The 21,533-nt window shown below is 34.8% G+C and overlaps 1 protein-coding gene across 2 annotated transcripts in view; it reads right to left on the bottom strand.

Moving 5' to 3' along the window:
* The window catches only part of RanBPM (Ran-binding protein M), a 102,143-nt gene that overhangs the window by 13,199 nt on the left and 67,411 nt on the right, over positions 1 to 21,533 (bottom strand). For both annotated transcript variants that reach the window (XM_089095425.1, XM_089095426.1), the window contains exons 6-8: positions 17,061 to 17,242; positions 7,616 to 7,922; positions 2,813 to 2,967 (exon numbers count right to left, since the gene is read on the bottom strand). In XM_089095425.1, the coding sequence (XP_088951551.1) occupies positions 2,813 to 2,967; positions 7,616 to 7,922; positions 17,061 to 17,242 (644 nt within the window). The remainder of the gene's footprint in view (positions 1 to 2,812; positions 2,968 to 7,615; positions 7,923 to 17,060; positions 17,243 to 21,533) is intronic.

Below are 21,533 nucleotides of genomic sequence, written 5' to 3'. Positions count from 1 at the left end.
TTTCACGTCACTAAAAAAAGAATCACCGTTATCGATTTTGTAACTTTAATACATAAGGTAACATCAAGATTTTGATAGCTAAATATAATTATACGTAGGCTATATTAAAATGACAATGCACATTCATTATTAGTTTTTTCAGCAAAGTTCAAATTATGTTCTGGCCATCTCAAAATTTTGATTGGATGTGTCTGGGAAAATGGTGGGCTTGAGAGGGGCGTTAGTCTTTCTCCAATCACTTTCAACTATTAAAAAAGGCACTAGCCCTTTTAATTTCCAATCAACTGAGCCCTTTTGAAGTTTCTAGAACACCACTTTCAATAAAAACCTTATATGCCCCCAGGCCAGCTCTCAGGCGAGGGTTGGATAACTTACAACCCTCGCCCTGAGAGCTGGGTGGGGGGGGGGGTTGTCATCCTCACAGACCTAGTTTCCAGAACTTTCTACTACGTTGAACAAAATGGCTATCTGAAAATTTTGATTGGATGTGTATGGGGGAATGATGGGGGTTAGTTACCGTCCAATCACTTTCAACTATTAAAATAGGCACTAGTCCTCTCAATATCCAGTTGAATGAGCCCCTTTTGAAGTTTTTACGACAACCCTATCATTAAAAACCTTATATGCCCCCTGGGAATAACTTACAACCTTTGCCCTGGGGACTCTCGGGGGTTTGTCATCGTTAAATACATAATTTCCAGAACTTTCAACTACGTTGAACGAAATGGCTATCTCTAAGCTTTGATTGAATGTGTTTGGGGAAATGGAGGGCGTGAGAGGGGGGTTAATTACTCTCCACTCACTTTATATCACTGGACGTCTGTATGGGTAACATAGACTTCGGTTGAGGTTCAGAGGTTCAAATCAAGTTAGTCTCTTAGATAATAATAATAGTAATAAAAAAAACTAATATCATCTAGAGTTACCCGGCAAAATCAGGAAGTTAATAATAAATACTGAAATAAAAGTTTGTTTTCTTTAATCATTTTTTGTTTTGTTTTATTGAGATAAAGATGAAAGAGCCCCTTATTCTTAAATGTTATTAATTAAAAAAAAACAAGTTTTTTTTACTGAAAGTAAGGAGCGACATTAAAACTTAAAACGAACAGAAATTATTCCGTACATGAAAGGGGCAGTCCCCTCCTCAACGCCTTGTTCTTTACGCTAAAGTTAAAAAACGCTAAAGTTTTTTTTATTAAATTTCTGAACGTTTTTGAATTAATGCAGCTTTGATTATGGCTCACCGTACATGAATAATTGAATCGAAATTCGCAAATTAATTTTCCTTTTTTTGGCAAAATGACTTTCTCGAAATTTTGTTCTGACGTAACTTACGAATTAACTTACGTAACGAATTTCTATATTCGTATGTTTTTATTACGTATATTAGGAAGTTCGCCCCCTAATCAATACCTCGCTCTTTACGCTAAAGTTCGAATTTTGTTCGAATCACAAACCACTGAATCACAAAGGCCGCTTAATTAGAATAGATAGCTCTTTCGAAAGTACTAAAAAACCTTTAGCGTAAAGAGCGAGGTATTGACGAGGGGGTGAACCCCCTCATATACGTAATAATTTCTGTCCGTTTTAAGTTTTAATGTTGCTCCTTACTTTTAGTTGAAAAAAACTTGTTTTTTTATATTTAATTTCTGATCGTTTTTTAAATAATGCTGGGAAATCCGGCTCCCCCTTCATAGAAATGTCCCTTCCCCCAAGGGAACATATTCCATGGAAAGATCCTCCCCCCGACCCCCCACCAGAAAAAAATTCCTCGTGAAAACGCCTGTATACTTCCCAATAACCAATACTATATGTAAACAATGGCCAAAGTTTATAACTTGCAGCCCTTCCCCCTGGAACTGCTGGGGATTCAGTCATCCTCAAAGACATATTAATTAGATTTTCGACTATACTGAACAAAATGGCTACCTCAAAATTTTGATTGGGTGACTTCGGGAAAAAATAAGCGTGGGAGGGGGCCAAGTTGCCCTCCAATTTTTTTGGTTACTAAAAAGGGCACTAGAACTTTTAATTTCTGTTCGAATGAGCTGTCTCACGATTTTCTAGGACTACTGGATCGATACGATCACCCCTGAAAAAAAAAAAAAAAAAAAAAAAAAAAACAAGCATCCGTGATCTTTCTTCTGGCAAAAAAAACAAAATTCCACATTTTTGCAGATAGGAGCTTGAAACGTCTACAGTAGGGTTCTCTGATACGCTGAATTTGATAATGTGATTTTCATTAAAGTTCTATGACTTTTAGGGGTTCTTTCCCCCTTTTTTTCGAAAATAAGGCAAATTTTCCCAGACGCTTAACGTTTGATGGATAAGACTAAACTTGATGAAACTTATATATTTGAAATCAGCATAAAGATATGATTCTTTTGATGTATCCTTTGGTATCAAAATCTTTTGGTATCCGTTTTTTAGAGTTTTGGTTACTATTGAGCCGGGTCGCTCCTTACTTACAGTTCGTTACCACGAACTGTTTGACAATAGATATGTATGTGATTTTTTTTTAAACTGGCCCATATTCTTCATAATAGCCTAGACCTAGACCTTTGTTTTATAATAAACAATACAAATTAAAAAATAAAGAAGCACTTTTTTTTTTTTTTTTTTTTTTAGAAATTTTCAGGTTGGACCCAAATGAATCTCTAAATTTAACCTAATCAAAGTTAGGTTTGTTTGGCGCTAGTAGTTTCTAATTCCTCTTAAACTCCTGTTATAGCGCCAAAGGTATCTCCTATCAGTTTCCCACAGTCTTTGAGGTGGACATCTGATGATACTCCCAATAAAAAATCCAACAAACCTCAATCATTTTCTTATTTGTCTCGTTTCTCCCATATTTTTCTTTCAGTTGATTAGCAAAGGCTTGGAGCTCTCTCCCAAATGTCAGAGTCTTCTCGAGTGCTGTAGATGTACCACCGCACAACTGTTTCCCTGCTGATCCCTGTACATCCATGTCTAAAATAAATACAGAGGTAAATATACACAGGGGTATCCCGAGGCTCGTTTTATTTGGGGGGCGATCTTCGTAAATTTTACTGAATCGCTACCTGATTTAGGCCGAATTCTCTACAGAAATCAAGAATTTGCAAAATTTCGGCCGATTTTGCAAAATTTCGAATGTCAAGAAAGTGGGGGGGGGGGGGTGGCGCGCCACTCCCTGCATTGTAATTATTGCAGAACACTGTAAAATTCAATACTATCTATTTGTTAGAGAAAGTATTGCAGCCCCCTACGCGTGACATGTTTCAAATACCATAATTGTTTGCTTCATTTACTCAGTTGGTAACGAAACAGTAATTTAGTTCGTAAGTTTGAGCTTCTTGACACACCCTCTCATATATGTAGTCTCATTGAAGCTCTATGTATAAGCACTTTGGATTTTATTTCTGAGTTAATCCTCTTGGTAATTTTTTGGTTTCTGAAGCTGCTTAAGCTGATACTCGTTACACAGCGTGTGCAGTAATTATTGTGTTGTTTTTTTGATTTTCTTAGTTTTATTACTGTTTGTAATCCACAGTGTTTCTTTTTAATGTTAGTGCAACAAAAACGAATAAACATAAACATTATAAACAATTACGCACCCACGTATTAAAGCGCACTTTTAGGCTTATATTCCTTATGCAAGATTTTTTGTTTGTTGCTTTTCTGTAGTCCTACCATTTAAAAAATTGAACATAAAACGAACATTTTGCTACCGTTCGACATCTGGGATTCAGCATTGTATATTTACCGAAAAAAAATTTCGAAATTTTGAGACTATCCATTTCCCAAATTTAATTTTTGAAATATGCTTTGAATTTGTTTTTATCTTAAAAAAAAAAAACACAAAGAAGGCAAGAAAACAAGTGATAATAGGAACAATGTCCCTTTTTTAAGGTATATGTACCTTCTGAAACAAGCAATTTTGTGACAGGCCTACAAAAGTTGCACCAAAAGAACAATGCTTATATGATTGGCTTCATTCGTTTCAGACCTACCCATTCACCGACCCACATTTGTGATAGTACTTAAGCTTTTTCTTGGAGAAGGATCTAAACTTGCTGAAAAAACAGGAAAATTGCCATTTTTTAATTATTTTCAACCAATTGTCACAGTATTTTCAATCTAACCCTGTGTACCGAATTCCATAAAGTAAATTCGGTAGATGGAATGAACTGAATTTCAGTTATAGAATATAAGCAAAATTGGAAGAGTAGAAAAATACCACGCCGAAATTCGCACAGGAAACACACCATTAAACAACTTAAAATCAGTCTGGATAATATCCTAATTATGGCTCAGCGAACGGGTACATCTGGAACTGAAAAATCCAATGGTATAAACATTTCGTCCTTTCGGTACAGTAGACAAGTCGCGAAATCGTCTTTTTTTTACAGAGAACATAAACCTTAAACTGAACATAAAACTTTACATACAATGTAAACATTAAATTTGCATTTTAAAAAGCTAGTTTTTAATGGGTGTTAATAGCCATTAGATCCAAACTACTTTGGGTCGTAGGCAAATAGGAAATTGGGTATGGAGTATTTACGCATTTATTTGCTTTCCGGTAGTAAATGGAGTTTTCACATCCTCTAATTTTAGGTCTGCAAGCTTTTTACCTACTGTCATACAGGATGTTCTGCTTAAATAAGGGTCAGTTGCGATAGGATGGTAGAAAAAGGCAATACCCACCAATACTTACCCTTACAGGTACCTATCAATCTTGGCTAGCCTAGGTGTTTTTAGATTTTTTGGGGCTAATTTCAACTATCATTATTACTAAGAATTCAATTCGAGGACGTCCGACTTTCAGATTGAAACTAGTTAGATTTTAGCACGTTTTCTTTAAGCCTCTCTTACATGATCTGTAAAACATGAACAAAAGGAAGATTTTACTATTCTATTTAATATCACTGTATCTAAGGCCAGTTCCTTAGGTCATAATTCAACAAAATATCCCATATGAACAGGAATAGCACACAAAACTCATCAACCCTTCTCAGTATAATTGCTACATTTACTCTAATTATCTTTATTATTTAGGGGAATTAATCAATTTTCCTAAAACCCCCGAGTGCGTTTTCTTCTTGAGACATCATATATATAATTTTCAGTATTTTGTCTGCAACTTCGTTGCAACCACATGTCCAAAACTCAAGTTACCATGCCAGCAGCACCTACAGAATTGTTATTTACAATTTTTAAATACCATCTCAAATTCCAATTTGGTATAATGAATTTTCTTTCGCTTCCGAAAGTCAAAAATGTTCACAGTTCTCTATACTATTTCGTAACCATTGTTTAAAAACTTCATTCCTCCTCAACACTTCTTTCATCGCTAAGCGAGACACGATTCCAATCCTTAGTAGTGACTAGTCCGGATTCACTATCCCGCCCCCCCCCCACAATATCTTCATACTCCAATTCAGTATTTGACGGTTAAGCCGTACACTTGGGCCGAACCTGCATATTCTGGATACTCAGCAGTTCTTTCCATAGCCTCAAATTCAAATTTCCTTAAATTACATTTTAACGACTTCATACCTTAATCCCTTAATTTACTTTTATTTTCACATGATCTATTACCCAAAATTAGTTGAACAATTTTTTCCTATCTCTTACTAAACTCAAAGCCTTTACGTCTTAGGCCTCATTTAATCATTCGCAGGAATTTCTGTTCGTATTAAATTTGACTTGATCATTCTTGTAGTTTTTGTTCATGTTAGATTTAATATATTCATTAAGAACAGTTTCCGTTCGTTTTAAGTTTGATGTATTGTATGACTTTATTACTGCTCGTAGGCTTTAATGCGACTCTTTACTTTTCTCTTGGAAAATATGTTTTTTTTATTAGTATAAAACGGGCGTAGCCAACCTTTTTCAGAAAAGGGGCATTGTTATTAGGGTGAATTGGTTAGCGGCCAAAAGATTTAATTTTTGCATCTATTAAATAGAATTTAAAGACAAGCCAATTAATTTATGTATTAAATAGGTAATATAGCTATTTTGATTTGTCAATGGGGACAAATTTCAGTGTTATATCAACTTTTGTTATATCAACTTCTTCTATTGAAGAAGTTGAAAGAGAAACTCTTAAGAAAAACACCTTTTGAATAGAGTTCCAAATATAAGTGCAACATCCAATGAGGTACCAACTCTAAATTTACCAATTAATACTATAAGCGCACTGTTTCCTGAGTTCTCAAAAATAGATTTCCAACCTGAGATACCCTCAACCTTGGGAGTGATTTTAGAAAGTGATTCAATATAATAACCTAATATGATATAAACACAAAACGTTACCTAAAAGACCTAAAAGATGGTCCTAAAAGACCTAAAAGACCATAAATTACCTAAAAGATGACTATTAAAGAAAAACATATAAAATGGCTTAACGGTGGCTGACGAATTTTAGCCGTTGAATGGTAAATAAATTTTCTAAACAGGGCACTTCAAATGACTCATGAAAAAAATTACAAGTGTATTAGGACACTCTCCATACTTCTCCAATATTTGATTCACTAGATTAATGGATTTGACAGGTTTGAAAATATTGGATAAAGTTTTTAAATAAGTATGTGGAATTTAGACTTATTGCTACAATAAGTCCAAATTCCACGTATTCATTCAAAAACTATTGTTACACATTAATTCGTCTAAGGTGCCATAATATGGCTCCTTAGCAAGCACACAAAGAGCTATGAAATTATATTTTCAAAATTTTGGGGACAAATTTCAGTGTTATATCAACTTTTTGCAGCACAGAATGAACACTACAAGAAGAGTCTATCTTATTTCAAGAAACAGTTTATTTTGAATAGCATCATCGCATATTTCCTCATCTGCTTTCAAGAAGAAAACATTTTGATGAATATATCAGGTATTTTGAATAATGCATTTGCTTATTTCAATCTTATTTCAACAAACAAAATATTTTGACCAACACCATCAAGAAAAAAAAAGAAAACAAAATAAGAAGAGTGAATAAATGAAAACTAAATCTAACTTGAAATGTGAAGCTTTTAACAACTAATCAATTTCCTGGACCCCCTGAGCAAGACTGCAATCCCAGTAGATTAAAATGGAAACGTGCTCAAAATCACGACAAGACGACAATCAAGATACATAATATAACATCTGGCACATTCACTTTTATTGTTAAAGCAAACGTTATCAAGCGGCCATTAATGAACAAAGATCTTGAAGCAATGCACGATAGTAGGTTTTTGAATTAAAATCTTGGTTGGCTGTTTCTTAAAAAGGGATGTAGCGTTAAATAGACAGAGTTATACTATGTAAGAGGATAAATAGGATGAATTTTTAACGGAAATTTTATCTTATTCAAAATAGAGTTACATATTTCATAAATAATATTGTAATTTCACATACAACAGCGGGCCGAATGCAAGTGATACAGGTAATATCACTGCGATCCACATCCAATATCATCAAGGGTCGCAACAGGGTCGCCTGGTATAAATGATAAGTCACCCGATATTCTAAAATCGAGAAGTAAAAGAAGAGAAATAGTAAGTAAGAAAGTGAAAAAAGGAAGATAAACACGAATAGACAGAGAAAAGAAGGGGAAGCTGGGTTGGGGTGAAAGATGAACAGTTTATACTAGTATGTGAAGAGCTAGTTCCATTAAGGACTGAGCTTCCATTCTGAACCCCATTGCTACACTGTCCATTCGTCTGAGATCCTTCCATATCTACGTCACCATCAACTTCAGCAATAGATTGTTCAGTTTTTCCATTGGCATATCGAGTCGATTGAATAACCGATGGATGAGTCTGTTGAACTGTTGGACTTTTACTTCGTGATCGGGATCGACGAAAAGAACCAGGATTGCTGAGAAAACCTCCAGATTGCGATTGTGGAGAGGTATAGCTTGTACCATAGAGGGGAGTTGACGATGGACTTCCACCCTATTAAGAAAATTTTAAATGAGCAAAGTAATATCAGCCACGGATTACAGATATATCAAGATCGTGCATAGTAGATCTTGCAATGTACAGTAAATAAGTTTCTTCAATCTCAAATTTTTTTTACCGTTAAATCAAAACATCTGGATTGAATTATTACATTCGTAACGATATTCCCAGAAAATAAGGGTTAATTTAATAAAATAACAGAAGTATTTTGGTAATCGACCACAAAATAATTTTAAAAGGCCAATTAGTTTAATTCCATGTGAAAACTTACTTCAGTAAATTATAAATACTCAAATACAAAGGAAAGACCAAAAAATCCTGGACATTTTAATGCCTTATATTTACTCCCTTTTTAATAAAAAGCTCCATTTCATTAGATTAGACACATTTTCTTGTAATGTTTTAAAGGACAAATATCTGTAAAATAAGTCTATTAAACATCATAATTCTTTTTTACGGCCTCACGGGGCATGAATAGAACAGTACATTTTTTGAAATTGTTTTGTGAGGTTTATGGTGTTGATTATGAAGTGTGTTGTCAACTGCTTTTTCTTCTTCTTGCTTGAGTGTAATTTTGCCACCTCATCGGACAAGTTATTACTTCTTGAGGTGACCGTCAAACTGTAGTTGTTGTTGGTTTGTTACAATAAATTTTGCCACCTCATCGGACAAGTTATTACTTCTTGAGGTGGCCGTCAAACTGTAGTTGTTGTTGATTTGTTACAATAAATTTTGCCACCTCATCGGACAAGTTATTACTTCTTGAGGTGGCCGTCAAACTGTAGTTGTTGTTGGTTTGGTACAATAAATTTTGCCACCTCATCGGACAAGTTATTACTTCTTGAGGTGGCCGTCAAACTGTAGTTCTTCTTGCTTTGTTACAATAAATTTTCCTCTCTCTTTTTAAAGCTAAAAGTTTGGTATTTTCAAACTAAAAAAGCAAAATCACAAAAGAAATTCAGTTTTAAATCTAACCCCTTTAAACTTTAAGACAAAATTAATTTGTTGAAAACGATTACCTTAGGTTAATAGTTTTAGCAGCATAATTGTAATCTAACTAATCTATAATTCCTCGCAGTCAAGTAAATGAAAATAGCAGAATACACTGCCATCTATTTTTATTTATATATAAACACATGTAACAAATGAAAGCATCACTAGCAATAAACGCAAAAAGCATTTCAACGTCAAACACAAATGTGGGAAAGATCTATATAATATTGATTTTAGCTGTTAAGAATTACCGATTGAGATAAAGAATCCTTTAAGTTTACGCTTTGCGTCAACTGACCAAAGCGTATCCGTCCTCAGGGAAAGTTCATTTTTTTTTTGCCGATGTTTATACAATTATAAGCAACTCTGAAACTGAACCTGTCCACTGAATCTTCCTAGTACTGTTGATTGTACACCAACACCAAATGCCTGGTCAAAGTCAATAGAACTAATGGCTAAAAGGCTCTCATAATTCAAACATTTCTCAACTATTAATCTAAGCATGAAAATTTGGGTAAAAAATTTGGTACATTCTCCCTTTTCTAAAACCAAACTTCCTTCTCTTAAAACTTTTCAATTTCACCCTTTAAGGTAAAAAATTTGGTACATCCTCCCTTTTCTAAAACCAAACTTTCTTCTCTTAAAACTTTTCAATTTCACCTTTTAAGGTCAAAAATTTGGTATATTCTCCCTTTTCTAAAACCAAACTTTCTTCTCTTAAATCTTTTCAATTTCACCTTTTAAGGTAAAAAATTTGGTATATCCTCCCTTTTCTAAAACCAAACTTCCTTCTCTTAAAACTTTTCAATTTCACCTTTTAAGGTAAAAAATTCGGTACATCCTCCCTTTTCTAAAACCGAACTTTCTTCTCTTAAAACTTTTCAATTTCACCTTTTAAGGTAAAAAATTTGGTACATTCTCCCTTTTCTAAAACCAAACTTCCTTCTCTTAAAACTTTTCAATTTCACCTTTTAAGGTAAAAAATTTGGTACATCCTCCCTTTTCTAAAACCAAACTTTCTTCTCTTAAAACTTTTCAATTTCACCTTTTAAGGTAAAAAATATGGTACATCCTCCCTTTTCTAAAACCAAACTTCCTTCTCTTAAAACTTTTCAGTTTCACATTTTAAGGTAAAAAATTTGGTACATTCTCCCTTTTCTAAAACCAAACTTCCTTCTCTTAAAACTTTTCAATTTCACCTTATAAGGTAAAAAATTTGGTACATCCTCCCTTTTCTAAAACCAAACTTCCTTCTCTTAAAACTTTTCAATTTCACCTTTTAAGGTAAAAAATTTGGTACATTCTCCCTTTTCTAAAACCAAACTTCCTTCTCTTAAAACTTTTCAATTTCACATTTTAAGGTAAAAAATTTGGTACATTCTCCCTTTTCTAAAACCAAACTTCCTTCTCTTAAAACTTTTCAATTTCACCTTTTAAGGTAAAAAATTTGGTACATCCTCCCTTTTCTAAAACCAAACTTTCTTCTCTTAAAACTTTTCAATTTCACCTTTTAAGGTAAAAAATTTGGTACATCCTCCCTTTTCTAAAACCAAACTTTCTTCTCTTAAAACTTTTCAATTTCACCTTTTAAGGTAAAAAATTCGGTACATTCTCCCTTTTCTAAAACCAAACTTACTTCTCTTAAAACTTTTCAATTTCACCCTTTAAGTTAAAAAATTTGGTACATACTCCCTTTTCTAAAACCAAACTTTCTTCTCTTAAAACTTTTCAATTTCACCATTTAAGGTAAAAAATTCGGTACATCCTCCCTTTTCTAAAACCAAACTTTCTTCTCTTAAAACTTTTCAATTTCACCTTTTAAGGTAAAAAATTTGGTACATCCTCCCTTTTCTAAAACCAAACTTCCTTCTCTTAAAACTTTTCAATTTCACCTTTTAAGGTAAAAAATTTGGTACATCCTCCCTTTTCTAAAACCAAACTTCCTTCTCTTAAAACTTTTCAATTTCACATTTTAAGGTAAAAAATTTGGTACATTCTCCCTTTTCTAAAACCAAACTTTCTTCTCTTAAAACTTTTCAACATCACCTTTTAGTCTAATAAGTATTATCATCCTAAGCAATTTGTTTATAGCCGAAATCTAGCAATGTGGTCATTACGTTGCATAACTTTTCATACGAAGTACAATTAAACGATGTACTCCAAGGAAAAAAAAGCTGTAAACTCGATTTGGCTTCCAAGCCGCTTTAGTAGGAAAAATGTATATTTAACCAGCTCTCTTTTCTTCCAAGTTTAGATATACCGAATATCTAGCTAAAAATAAACACAAAAAGGTTTCGCAAGAAGTCGGCCGTCTTTGTAATAGTATGGCACCAATGGGTAATTTCACAACCTACTATGCTGAATCAATATAGTAAATCTTTTACAAACAGGTCTGGCATCGGTTGCCAGCACGCTCCCCGTGCTCTGGCTTGCCTTCTTAAAGATGCTTCTGATAAAGGGTACAGTCTTCATATTTGTGCCCTCCATCTTTCTAAGGCTTTAGATGGTATTTAATACAGTAAGGCTCTTTATTCTCATCATAGTAAAGACATTTCCCTTTCACTTATTTTTCTTCTTAAGTTTTTGTATAGTAAACCTCATCTTCGATTTAAAACTAATGGTGTTCTTTCTTCTTTTATTGTCCCTGTTCGTCGGGGTGTGGGGCAAGGAGGAGTTTTATCTCCAAGTATTTTTAAATTTCGTATTTCTAGTATCCTTGAAAATATTTCTTCTATGTTTTGTTGGGTTAACTGATATTTCTTACCTTGCTTATGCTGATGAAACTCTTTTAATTAGCCGGTCTAAACTTACGCTATTGCAGACGATTCATAAAAATTCTTATTTTTTTACTCAAACCAGTATTTCGCGTAACATAGGTAAATGTTAGTATCTCGCTTTCAATTTGTCACTCACTCATAAACCTTTGACACTCTAAGAATTTTTTCATCCGTAATGTTGATTCGGTACGGTGGTTGGGTATTACACTTGCAAAAAAATCTAAATCTTGTCGGAAGTGATCTGTCCGGGTTGCCAAAGCAAAGATCCAGATTGGTTACTCAAAAGTTCTAGGCAATCGAGGCAAATATAATCGTATTGCCTTTGGAAAGCTCTATTCTACTTTTTCAGATCATTCTGTTTTTTACCTTTCTGGGATTCATCCTACTTTTAGGAATAAGGATTTTAGTGATATTTGAGTGGCTTGTTTCTGTTTTTGTAAATATCTTCTTCTTCGGTATAGGAATCGAAAAATAATAAATAAGTTTTACCTTCCAAATATTAGTGAGAGGCTGACTGGTTAGCACGAGAGACTTTCGGGAACAGTGTATAGGCGTTTGTCACCTCACCATGGTTTGATCCGTTTGTTTTATTAATTTTTATTTACTTAATGTTCTTGTTGTTTAATTGTTACTGGTAATTTATTGTTTGTGTTTTTTGTTATTTTTTTATTGTACTCCGATATTTATCTTGTGATGTAAGTGGGTTATAAATATATATATATATATATATATATATATATATATATATATATATATATATATATATATATATATATATATATATATATATATATATATATATATATATATATATATATAAACCTTGTAGATGGTTTTTATAGCATATGACGAAAACAAACCGAAGTACCAGCTAGAATTACTTTCTCATCATTCAAATTTTCAGTCCGAGTCAGGTTAGATCGAGTCCAGTATGAAACAAAGACCGGAAAGTATTAAGCACGGCACTGTGTCTAGATAGGTAATAGAATAGAGGGAGCACTTCCTGCATGATGAAGAGCAAGCCAGGTTATTTTTTTTTCTCACTGATAGTGCTGCAGGGGCAACAGTATGATTTTATCCTGTTTTTATTTTTCTTTCCTTTTCGCCAATTTCACTACTATGAGAAAGTGGCAAAAGTCTAACCTTTGTTTTTTTATGATGCATGTGGACTTCGACCAGATTGATGACTTACCATATTACATTTAGGAAATCTGCTTAAATTCTTGCCATGGGCCAATAAATACGGTTTTCGCTTGTACTTGAGCCATAGTCAATAGTGTGTGAGCTGATGTGGAGTTTCATAGTTATGTCAGAGAGGAACATCTCAAGCTGTTGGCCGATCTTTCCTTACTCAGTGCCACGTTTCTCCTTTCGAGTGAAAAACTCCGTTCAAGCAAGCAAGCAGCAGTTCCATGCTGAGTTTAGATTAAAATATACTGACCTTAACATATGCAACAATTTCGTGGCCCCATTGCCGAAATATTTTCTTGGAACACTAAATATAAAAATATTCGGATCAACAAAAAAAGTATTTTCTCATGGGTCCGTAAGTGCTGCCATCTGGCAACTACTTTCAAAAGCCATATCTGTTTGTAATTCTGCTGAGTACGCGTTGAATCAGGTTTTCGTTCGAAAATTGGTTCTGTGAAATACACCATTTCAAAAATTTCAAGGACCAACAACTGCTTTGTTCTGGTACACACCGCAAAAACTTGATACTTAATTATCCAGATTCCAAACTAGTGTGTTAATTAAAATTCGACTGATTTATTAAGTTCGACAAACCAAATAGAGGAGTTTTAACAATAAGCCTTGTTAAACTTTGGATCTCACATAATATTAAATGAATACCGCTAATACTTTTCACTTTTTTATACGTCTCTTTTTTTCATGAGGTTGCCTAAAACATCGTAACTTTTATTTTAGCATCTCAATATGTAGAGATTTGTGAGCCCGTTGAATCTGTCCTCTTCAGTCAGATTTCAGAGGTATGATTAAAGCCCATTTAAGGTGCTAAATAAACACCATGCAGACGTCATAGTAACATCAAGCGTGGAGAATACAATCAAGAGTGGATGAACAGATTGATGAAGTGGATGAACGCTCGTCATACACATCAAGAGTTCAGAAACTTTATCGGGACGCCAAAATTCGCCTTTACACTTCTATTATTTCCACACAGAAAGCTAATCGTGGAAACTAGCCTCAGAGAAACAGAACCGTTTGTAAACTTATAATGTTGTAACAACCTTGGTCGATCCAGCACTAATAAAAAAGAGAGGACCACAAAAGCTAGATTTCAAATGCTATTCCACTCTCAGTAAGAAACTGGATGTTAAATTCATCACACAGCTGCTCTAGATAGGGGAAAGGCTTAGTCCTTGTAAAAAAAAGAAATGTCGGAAGAGGACAATGACCGTCAACGGCATTTTCCTATTGAGGGATGTGTCCCAACTCTTTCAGCAGTCTGAATTGCTCTTCCCTAAACAGAAGGAAAATCCATGCCTGTCAGTTCTGTCAATACCAACTTGCACAGATCGACATGCTGTGGGTCCTTTTTTTTTTTTTTTTTTTTTAGAGAAACAGAAGTTGAAAGCATAATTGAACTGACTTTCTCAACAAGAGTCAAAAAGAAAATTTAGCTAACCTCAGTAATGGCTCCTACCAAGGTGTTGGCTTTTCTCATTAGACCCGAATTAGATTGGTCGTTGGCAAAACTCTCCAGTACCGTAACTACAGCTGGAAAGAGCTCCAGGAAATTAATCGTACTATCATGTCATTAACCCAGCATGTTTCTCAAAGCAGCTTCTTTTGTATGCGACAGGATAGATGGCAGTACAGAAGCTAAGAGTCGGTTCGTTTAGGGTAAAAAAAAAGAAGAAAAAAAGAAGAAAATTGCTTCCTGCACATTCCCATATAATCTTTGAATTAGATCTAACTTGGAGGTTTTATCTAGGAAACGTTTATAATCTTTGAATTAGATCTAATTTGGAGGTTTTCACTAGGAAACTTTTAAATACTGAGAAGCACAGTTTATTTAAATCGCAAGTGGATACTGCTTTCGTATATCTACTTGACCACACTTGTACAAACCGGCCACGTACTACCTCTATCAAAGCCAATTTCAACTCACTTGTTCATGTTTAATCCAAACTTTAAGCATAGTCAAATAATTTGCCTTGCTTGCCTTGCCCCAGTCAAATCATTCGCGGCATCAAAGCTCAAAAATATTTCTTCTGTCCTATCATCGTTATAGAAAGGAGAGACAAGATTAAGCTGTTCTTTTGATGTTACATCACTCGTCTCTAACACCGATATTCGAAAACATTTCACATTTTTCACTCTTTTAAAACAGTGTCCCGAATGAAATTGCCGACATTATCAATGATGTCATTTTACACTTGTGAAGACATAAGCCATGTTTTTAGTGGATGATTCGCAATGCTCAAGCAATTTTGTTTTTCCGCAATCCGCAATCAAGTGCAACAAACCCCTGACCACTCCTTCATTTTTAACTGGGAGAATTGGGAGATAACTTTTCGACGATGACCACGCGGGGCTACTTCATGAAAACCACAAATAATACAGTTAAACTCTCTTTTAAGTTCAACTGTTGGTCACTTAGAATCCAATTTCTTTTTTATATTTTATTAAACATTATAGCCGCTTAATTACTTCAGTATACTCGTAGTCCTTTTTAAGCTTCCAGTGCGTGCAAAATAGGTCAAACTTCCATATATCACAAATCAGATAACGGCTTTCAAAGAACTCCAAAGTCAATATCAATGAAGGTGACCATGGGTTCAGTGAGCGAGGGCCTTACTGACTGTTGATCTATTTCATAAAGAGATAATTAATGCTTCGGTTGAGAAGTTCTTCTAGTATTTTAGAAAAATTAATTTGAAATGGTGGTGTAATAAACGGACTTCCAAAATAAAACATTTAGACATCTTTATGGCATTGAATCATAATTTAAAATGCAGTTTGATCTTATGACAAAAATATCCTGTGTTTTTTCCTCCCCTTTTCATTCGGTGATATTATCGCTCCCTTTAAAATGGAAAAAAACTTACCACCAAATCTTTTATTTACTTTGAAATAGAAAACTGAAAACTTTTACAATATGCTCTAAACAAATTTTCACACTTAATTAACTCTTTTAATTAGCATTCTGGTCCAACAATAGTTTTTTGCATGAATTGGTTAATTGGCAACAATTTCAAAACACTATTAAATTACTAAAATAGACACCATGTTACTAAATAATTTGGGAGTCAAATAGGTTATTCAAATCGTCCTGGAGATTTTCTTGCTGGACAAATCGTGGTTCTACAATAAGACTCGCAAGAAACCCGGATGATTAGTCAAGATATTGTTGTCTATAAAATAAGCCTGCTTTATTGCAATCTTTCCCTAGCATTAAAAACCTGAAAATTGTGTCTAAAGTTGCGATGAAAAAGAACTTTCATCAATAAATTTCTTTAAGTAGAATAATTTTATCAGGAACATTCAGAGCCAAAACATTGTTTTTATAAACTACACGAGGGTTTAAAAAAAAAAAAAAAAATGAAGAGATTATTAACTACTCCGTTCAGCCATTATGATAACTGTCTATACACACCAAGTCAAATACTAACAACAGAGCTCGCATCAATTCCAATCTGACCAAATGTAAATGAGTACACACTAAGAGAGGCAGTAGCCTCGAGCACGGTGTAATCGATAACTACTGGCTAATTCTGTAAGATACATAAAAAAAGTTTAATAAATAGATGCGTAAAAAGAAACAAGGACTTGCAAAAATGAGACATATTATTATCGTGGACCCCCCTTCAAATAAATTATCAAACACAGAGCAGAATATCAAGGCGACTGATACAAACAATAATTAATTCCACAAATTTTCTTTTTTTGAGGGGGGGGACCAGTCCTACTGTTCCTTCCCCCTAAATACACCACTGCCATCTAGTAATTCAGTGCAGCAATATGAGCTAAATACTCAATTCAGTTCTCTATTTTTTCAAATTAAACGCTAATCTGTCATAGCCTAGTCTAAGCAACAATGCGCACTTAAGATACAACGAAATATTTCCTGTGTTTTAGTAATTAATAAATTCAAAATAAAACTTAAATAATTGCTTATTTTACGTAATTTAAAGCAAACAATAGTTCAATGATACTTACCTGGGGTGGACTATCAAATATTTTCAGCAAAGCTACAAGACAAAGGAGGCTAATTCTTGACGTAAATTTGATGCTATAAGTGAAGTATTTACGAATATTAAACTGAATATCCCAAAACCATAGACTTTAGGCGACATGGACTTTACTTACATGGACTTTATATGGACATATTACTTACATGGACTTTAGGTGACCTTAAATTCTTTACTTCTGAATCTGCACCAGCTATCATTTCAATAAACTGTCGAACTTTCAGACGGAAGAGGAGGTCGTGGTCTTTTTCTAAAATCCCTGAGTACAAACGTTGAGTTGTTTCAATAGCTTCGCTTATACGCCCAGCTAAGACAAGGCGCTGAATTTCTGTACGATATAAGAAATTATTTTAATACATCTGCGAGAGAATTACCAGCAAGTAAAAGCAAAGCTAAACAAATGATGTAAATATAGAAGCGAACAACTAAACAAAAATATTTTAATTAAAAAAAAAAAGTTTTAGGGGTGATCAATAATTTTCTCAAGTTAATACATGTGCAAAAAAATTACCAACAAGTAAAAGCAAAAAAAATAACAAAGCTAAACAAATGATGTAAATATAGAACCAAACAACGAAACAAAAATATTTTAATTAAAAATTTTTTTTAGGGATGATCAATAATTTTCTCTGGAAATACGTACAAATAAAAACAAATTGTGTCAGGTTAAGAGATGATTTTCCTCCTCTCAGGAGAAACAAAGAAATAACTAAACTTACAAAAAACACGGTACATATTCAAGACGTTTCTGAAATAATTTTGTATGTAAATAATTACCCTTTCACCGTTACTGAGAAAGGGTCGCCCAATTTTAGTTTCGTGCTTTTATTTTAAGGTTTGGTTTTTTAAATTTTATTAGTTTTATTCTGCACTGAGGACGGTCAAGCGGAGGTCTTGATCGAAATATTTGCATAATTTTTCAATTTTTTCACTGGTTGTTAATTGTCCTCGTTTTCTTCACGATTTTATATTTTATTTTATTAATTTTGTATGTCTTGGATTAATCGTTATAATTTATTTTCAATACAGCAAATTATTCAGTTAATTCTCTGTTTGCTAATTTATACTGTTCTCTATTACTATCCAAGAATTCTACAGGAACGTATGCCCCCACTTCCCTTTGACCAAAAGGATCGTAGTGTTAAAAGTCTAAAATCGAAATCATGTGATATTAATAATAGAAGTGGCTTCCACCTTAACATTGGTTCAAACGGGATGGTTAGTCACTTGCCATTACTATTTCAGATGTGTTTGGGCAGGTCTTTGGTGCCAGGTTTATTTCTTCGGGGTAATATTGCTTCTATTTCAAAAACTTAGCAAGACCCGACTAATTGCACATTGTATGGCCTATTGCGGTTACCTTAAACCAAGTTTTATAATGTGTTTTGCTTCCATGATTTCTTCCTGATCTTGATTGAAGCTGCAGTTGGCTTTAAACTGCATATTAGATGCATATTATATATTACTTACATTGCATATTAATATATAAAATACAGACAGAAGCCTTAGGTTTTTTATTATATTGAACCTAGTAAAGAGTAAACTACTTTTTAGGAACTACCACTGACTACTAGGGCCAGGCAAAGCTTCTGAATTTTATTCTGTGTAATACCCGATCGTTAACGAACAAAGTTGACGAGTTGGAGATACTGCTGAGAGAAGTGAGTGTTCCTATTGCCGCAGTTACCGAACGCTGGGATATCACTGACAAAATGGGTAGAATAAAAGGCTACACTAGCTACTTCAACATTCGCCGTGATACAGGCTTGAGTAGAAAAGGTGGTGGCGTTTATATTTATATTCGTAATGACATTTCGTCTAAGCCGTTAAATATACCAACCGATTCGTGTCCCGAAGTTGTCTGGGTAGAGTGCGAGCCATCCAAACTATCAAAAAAGTTCTCCTGTTTGATAATTGCATCTGTGTATTAAACAGAGAGTGCAAAGAATAGGAAAGAACTTATCAGCTACTTACAGACCTACATTGACAAACTTCGTCGTGCCCATGCCTATCCTGGCTTCATAATAACTGGCAATTTTAGCCAGACAAACAGACAACGGGTATCTAGTGTCCTTGATCTGATGCAGGTAGTTACCATTGCTACGCACCAGAGTGGCAGTACTCTAGACCAAATTTTTACAAACGTGAGTGACAATTATTACTCCCCTCGGTCGTTAGGTCCTCTCCATAGTTCAGATCATTATGTAATCCTTTGGCAAGCCAAAAATAACCAAAAGAAGCAAAATAAAACCAAAGTGACTATTCGTCCGCTTAACCCTCAATCAATCTGCGATTTCGGTCGGTGGATCGGGACTTACTGCTTCGAAGGCCTGTGTTCTGTAGTAAACCTGAATAGTAAAGTTCAGCAGTTTAACTCTCTTCTGGTAGGAATGTTTCACAAGTTTTTTCCCGCTAAAGTTGTAGTGGTAAGTGAGTCCGATAAGCCATGGATCACAAGCGATCTCAAACAAATGATCAAGATGAGGTGAAGGCTACACAGTTCCGGACTAATAGCCGTGGTGGCAAAACTTAGAAACCGAATCGTGGCCGTCAATCGTTTCAAGCGAAGAAATTATGTTCGGGAAAAGGTAGTATCCCTTCTCCAAAGTAGCAGTCGGAAGTGGCATTCCACAGTGAAACAGATGACTGGCAAGTCAGTTAACAGTGAGCTAAAAATACCCAAGCCTGACGGGTTTCTTACGAGCGCTTCAGAAGTGAACGAGTTCTTTGCTGGTATTTGTACCACCTACCCCTCAATGACGGAGGCCGAACTGGTTAATCTCTTAGTCGATTGTGAAACTGAAGAATTAAAACAGTTTACCGAATTTGCTGTTCTTAAAGAACTTAAAAAACTCAAACCGAACTGTTCTTCCTACCCTGGTGAGTTGCCGGTCAAACTTATTCGCAAATATGCCTTGTTTTTAGCCAAGCCATTGGCATCGATCATCAATCAGTGCTTCAGTGAACAAACCTTTCCCGATGCTTGGAAGCGAGCCTATGTTCGCGTAATACCCAAAGTCAAAGGACCTAAGACATGTAGTCAGTTAAGACCTATTTCGATCACACCGAACTTTGCTAAAGTTGCAGAATCTTTCATATATCGTGAACTTCTTACGCAAATTTCATCGTCACTTGACCCCTTCCAGTACGACTGCTTGAAGGGAAGCAGCACGTCTGTTTATTTAGTACGGCTTTATCACCTAGTAGTTGAATGGTTGGAGTTAGGAAGCTCTTTTGTCGATTTGCTTCTGGTAGACTAGCAAAAGGCATTTGATTTGATTAAGTACCCTCTTGCCGCCCAGAATCTCAAGTCAATGGGTGCCCATAAGCACATCCTCCTATTGGTAGTTGATTTCTTACGTCGCAGGTATAAAAAAGTGCAATGGGTAGAAATTACATGTGGTGCCCCACAAGGGACCAAATTAGCAGCTCTTCTTTTCTTGGCTGTTATCAACTACGTCCTTTCTGGCTTCGACGATCGCTTTAAATTCGTCGATGATTTGTCTGCGCTTCTTAAATACCACGTAAAGGATTCGCAAGCTGTAGCCCAGTTTGATTCAAATTTTTTCGATCAGTTTAAATCACAGTGTACTGCTAACAGTCTTCAAATTAACGAGAATAAATCAAAGGTTTTGAGGTTTAACCCCACTTAAACGCAATTTTACCTGCCCCGCGACTTTGTTCCCTTCTGCTTCGTGTGCGACTATTTTCACCGTCACCTTAGTGAGGACTGTTCGTTCTCTATTCACGTACAAGAGCTGGTAAAGAAGGGGCATTATGCTATGCGGACACTAGTGGTGATACGCCGACTAGGTTTTCCAATATATCAACTGAAAACGGCGTAGCTCAATTTTATTCGACCCATTCTTGAATATGCGTGTCCCGTCTGGGGCCCGCAAGTTCATCACATAGATTATTTAAGTGATAATTTGGAGGGGATCCAGAAACGAGCTGTAAGGTTCACTCTTTGTGACAAATATGAAGATTGCAGCTCCGCTCTGAAGTCACTTGAAATACCAAGCCTTCGTGATTGCAATTTTCAGCTGATGATTCGTTTTGGCCAGTTTTTATTGTCCTGTACATCGGACAATATTACAACCTGAAATACCTGTCCGCGCAAATACCAGAAGCAAGAACAAGCTTATGCCCGTCTCGTGCCGCACAAACAGACCCAGTAACTCCTTTGTTCCTTTCTTTACAACTGCTTTTAATAAAATGTAGTGAAGTGTTTTTCATGTAGTGAAGTGTTTTTAATGTAAAAAACAGAGCATTTTAGTGTATTTTTTCTAAATGTGTCTATGACAGCTGTTTTCATTAAACTGATTCTGATTCTGACTACTAGGGCCAGAGCAGGAAAAAAAAAGCCACATCAGTTGTACTCAGGCCAAGATTCGATTTTCTCAGGGTTTTATAAAAGGGAGGGGGCTGAGAGCTTCCATATTAGGGTTACGATTATGGTGATTCCAAGGATGCGCTTTCATTCCGATCCACCACCATTTTGAGGATTAATACGGAAATGACACCAACAAATGCAGTTTGTTTTGTGAAAAATTGAATTTTACTTTATTGCAATCAAGGTGAATATATAAAAAGTGCATGGATATAAGCACTAGTTTTCA

This window comes from Artemia sp. Qi Xiang Cuo, chromosome 10 (assembly GCF_049724085.1).
Source record: "Artemia sp. Qi Xiang Cuo chromosome 10, ASM4972408v1, whole genome shotgun sequence".
In the NCBI taxonomy this organism is placed as follows: Eukaryota; Metazoa; Arthropoda; class Branchiopoda; order Anostraca; family Artemiidae; genus Artemia; species Artemia sp. Qi Xiang Cuo.
The sequence above is the reverse complement of the archived record's forward strand: the minus strand, read 5'-3'. Positions and strand labels throughout refer to the sequence as shown.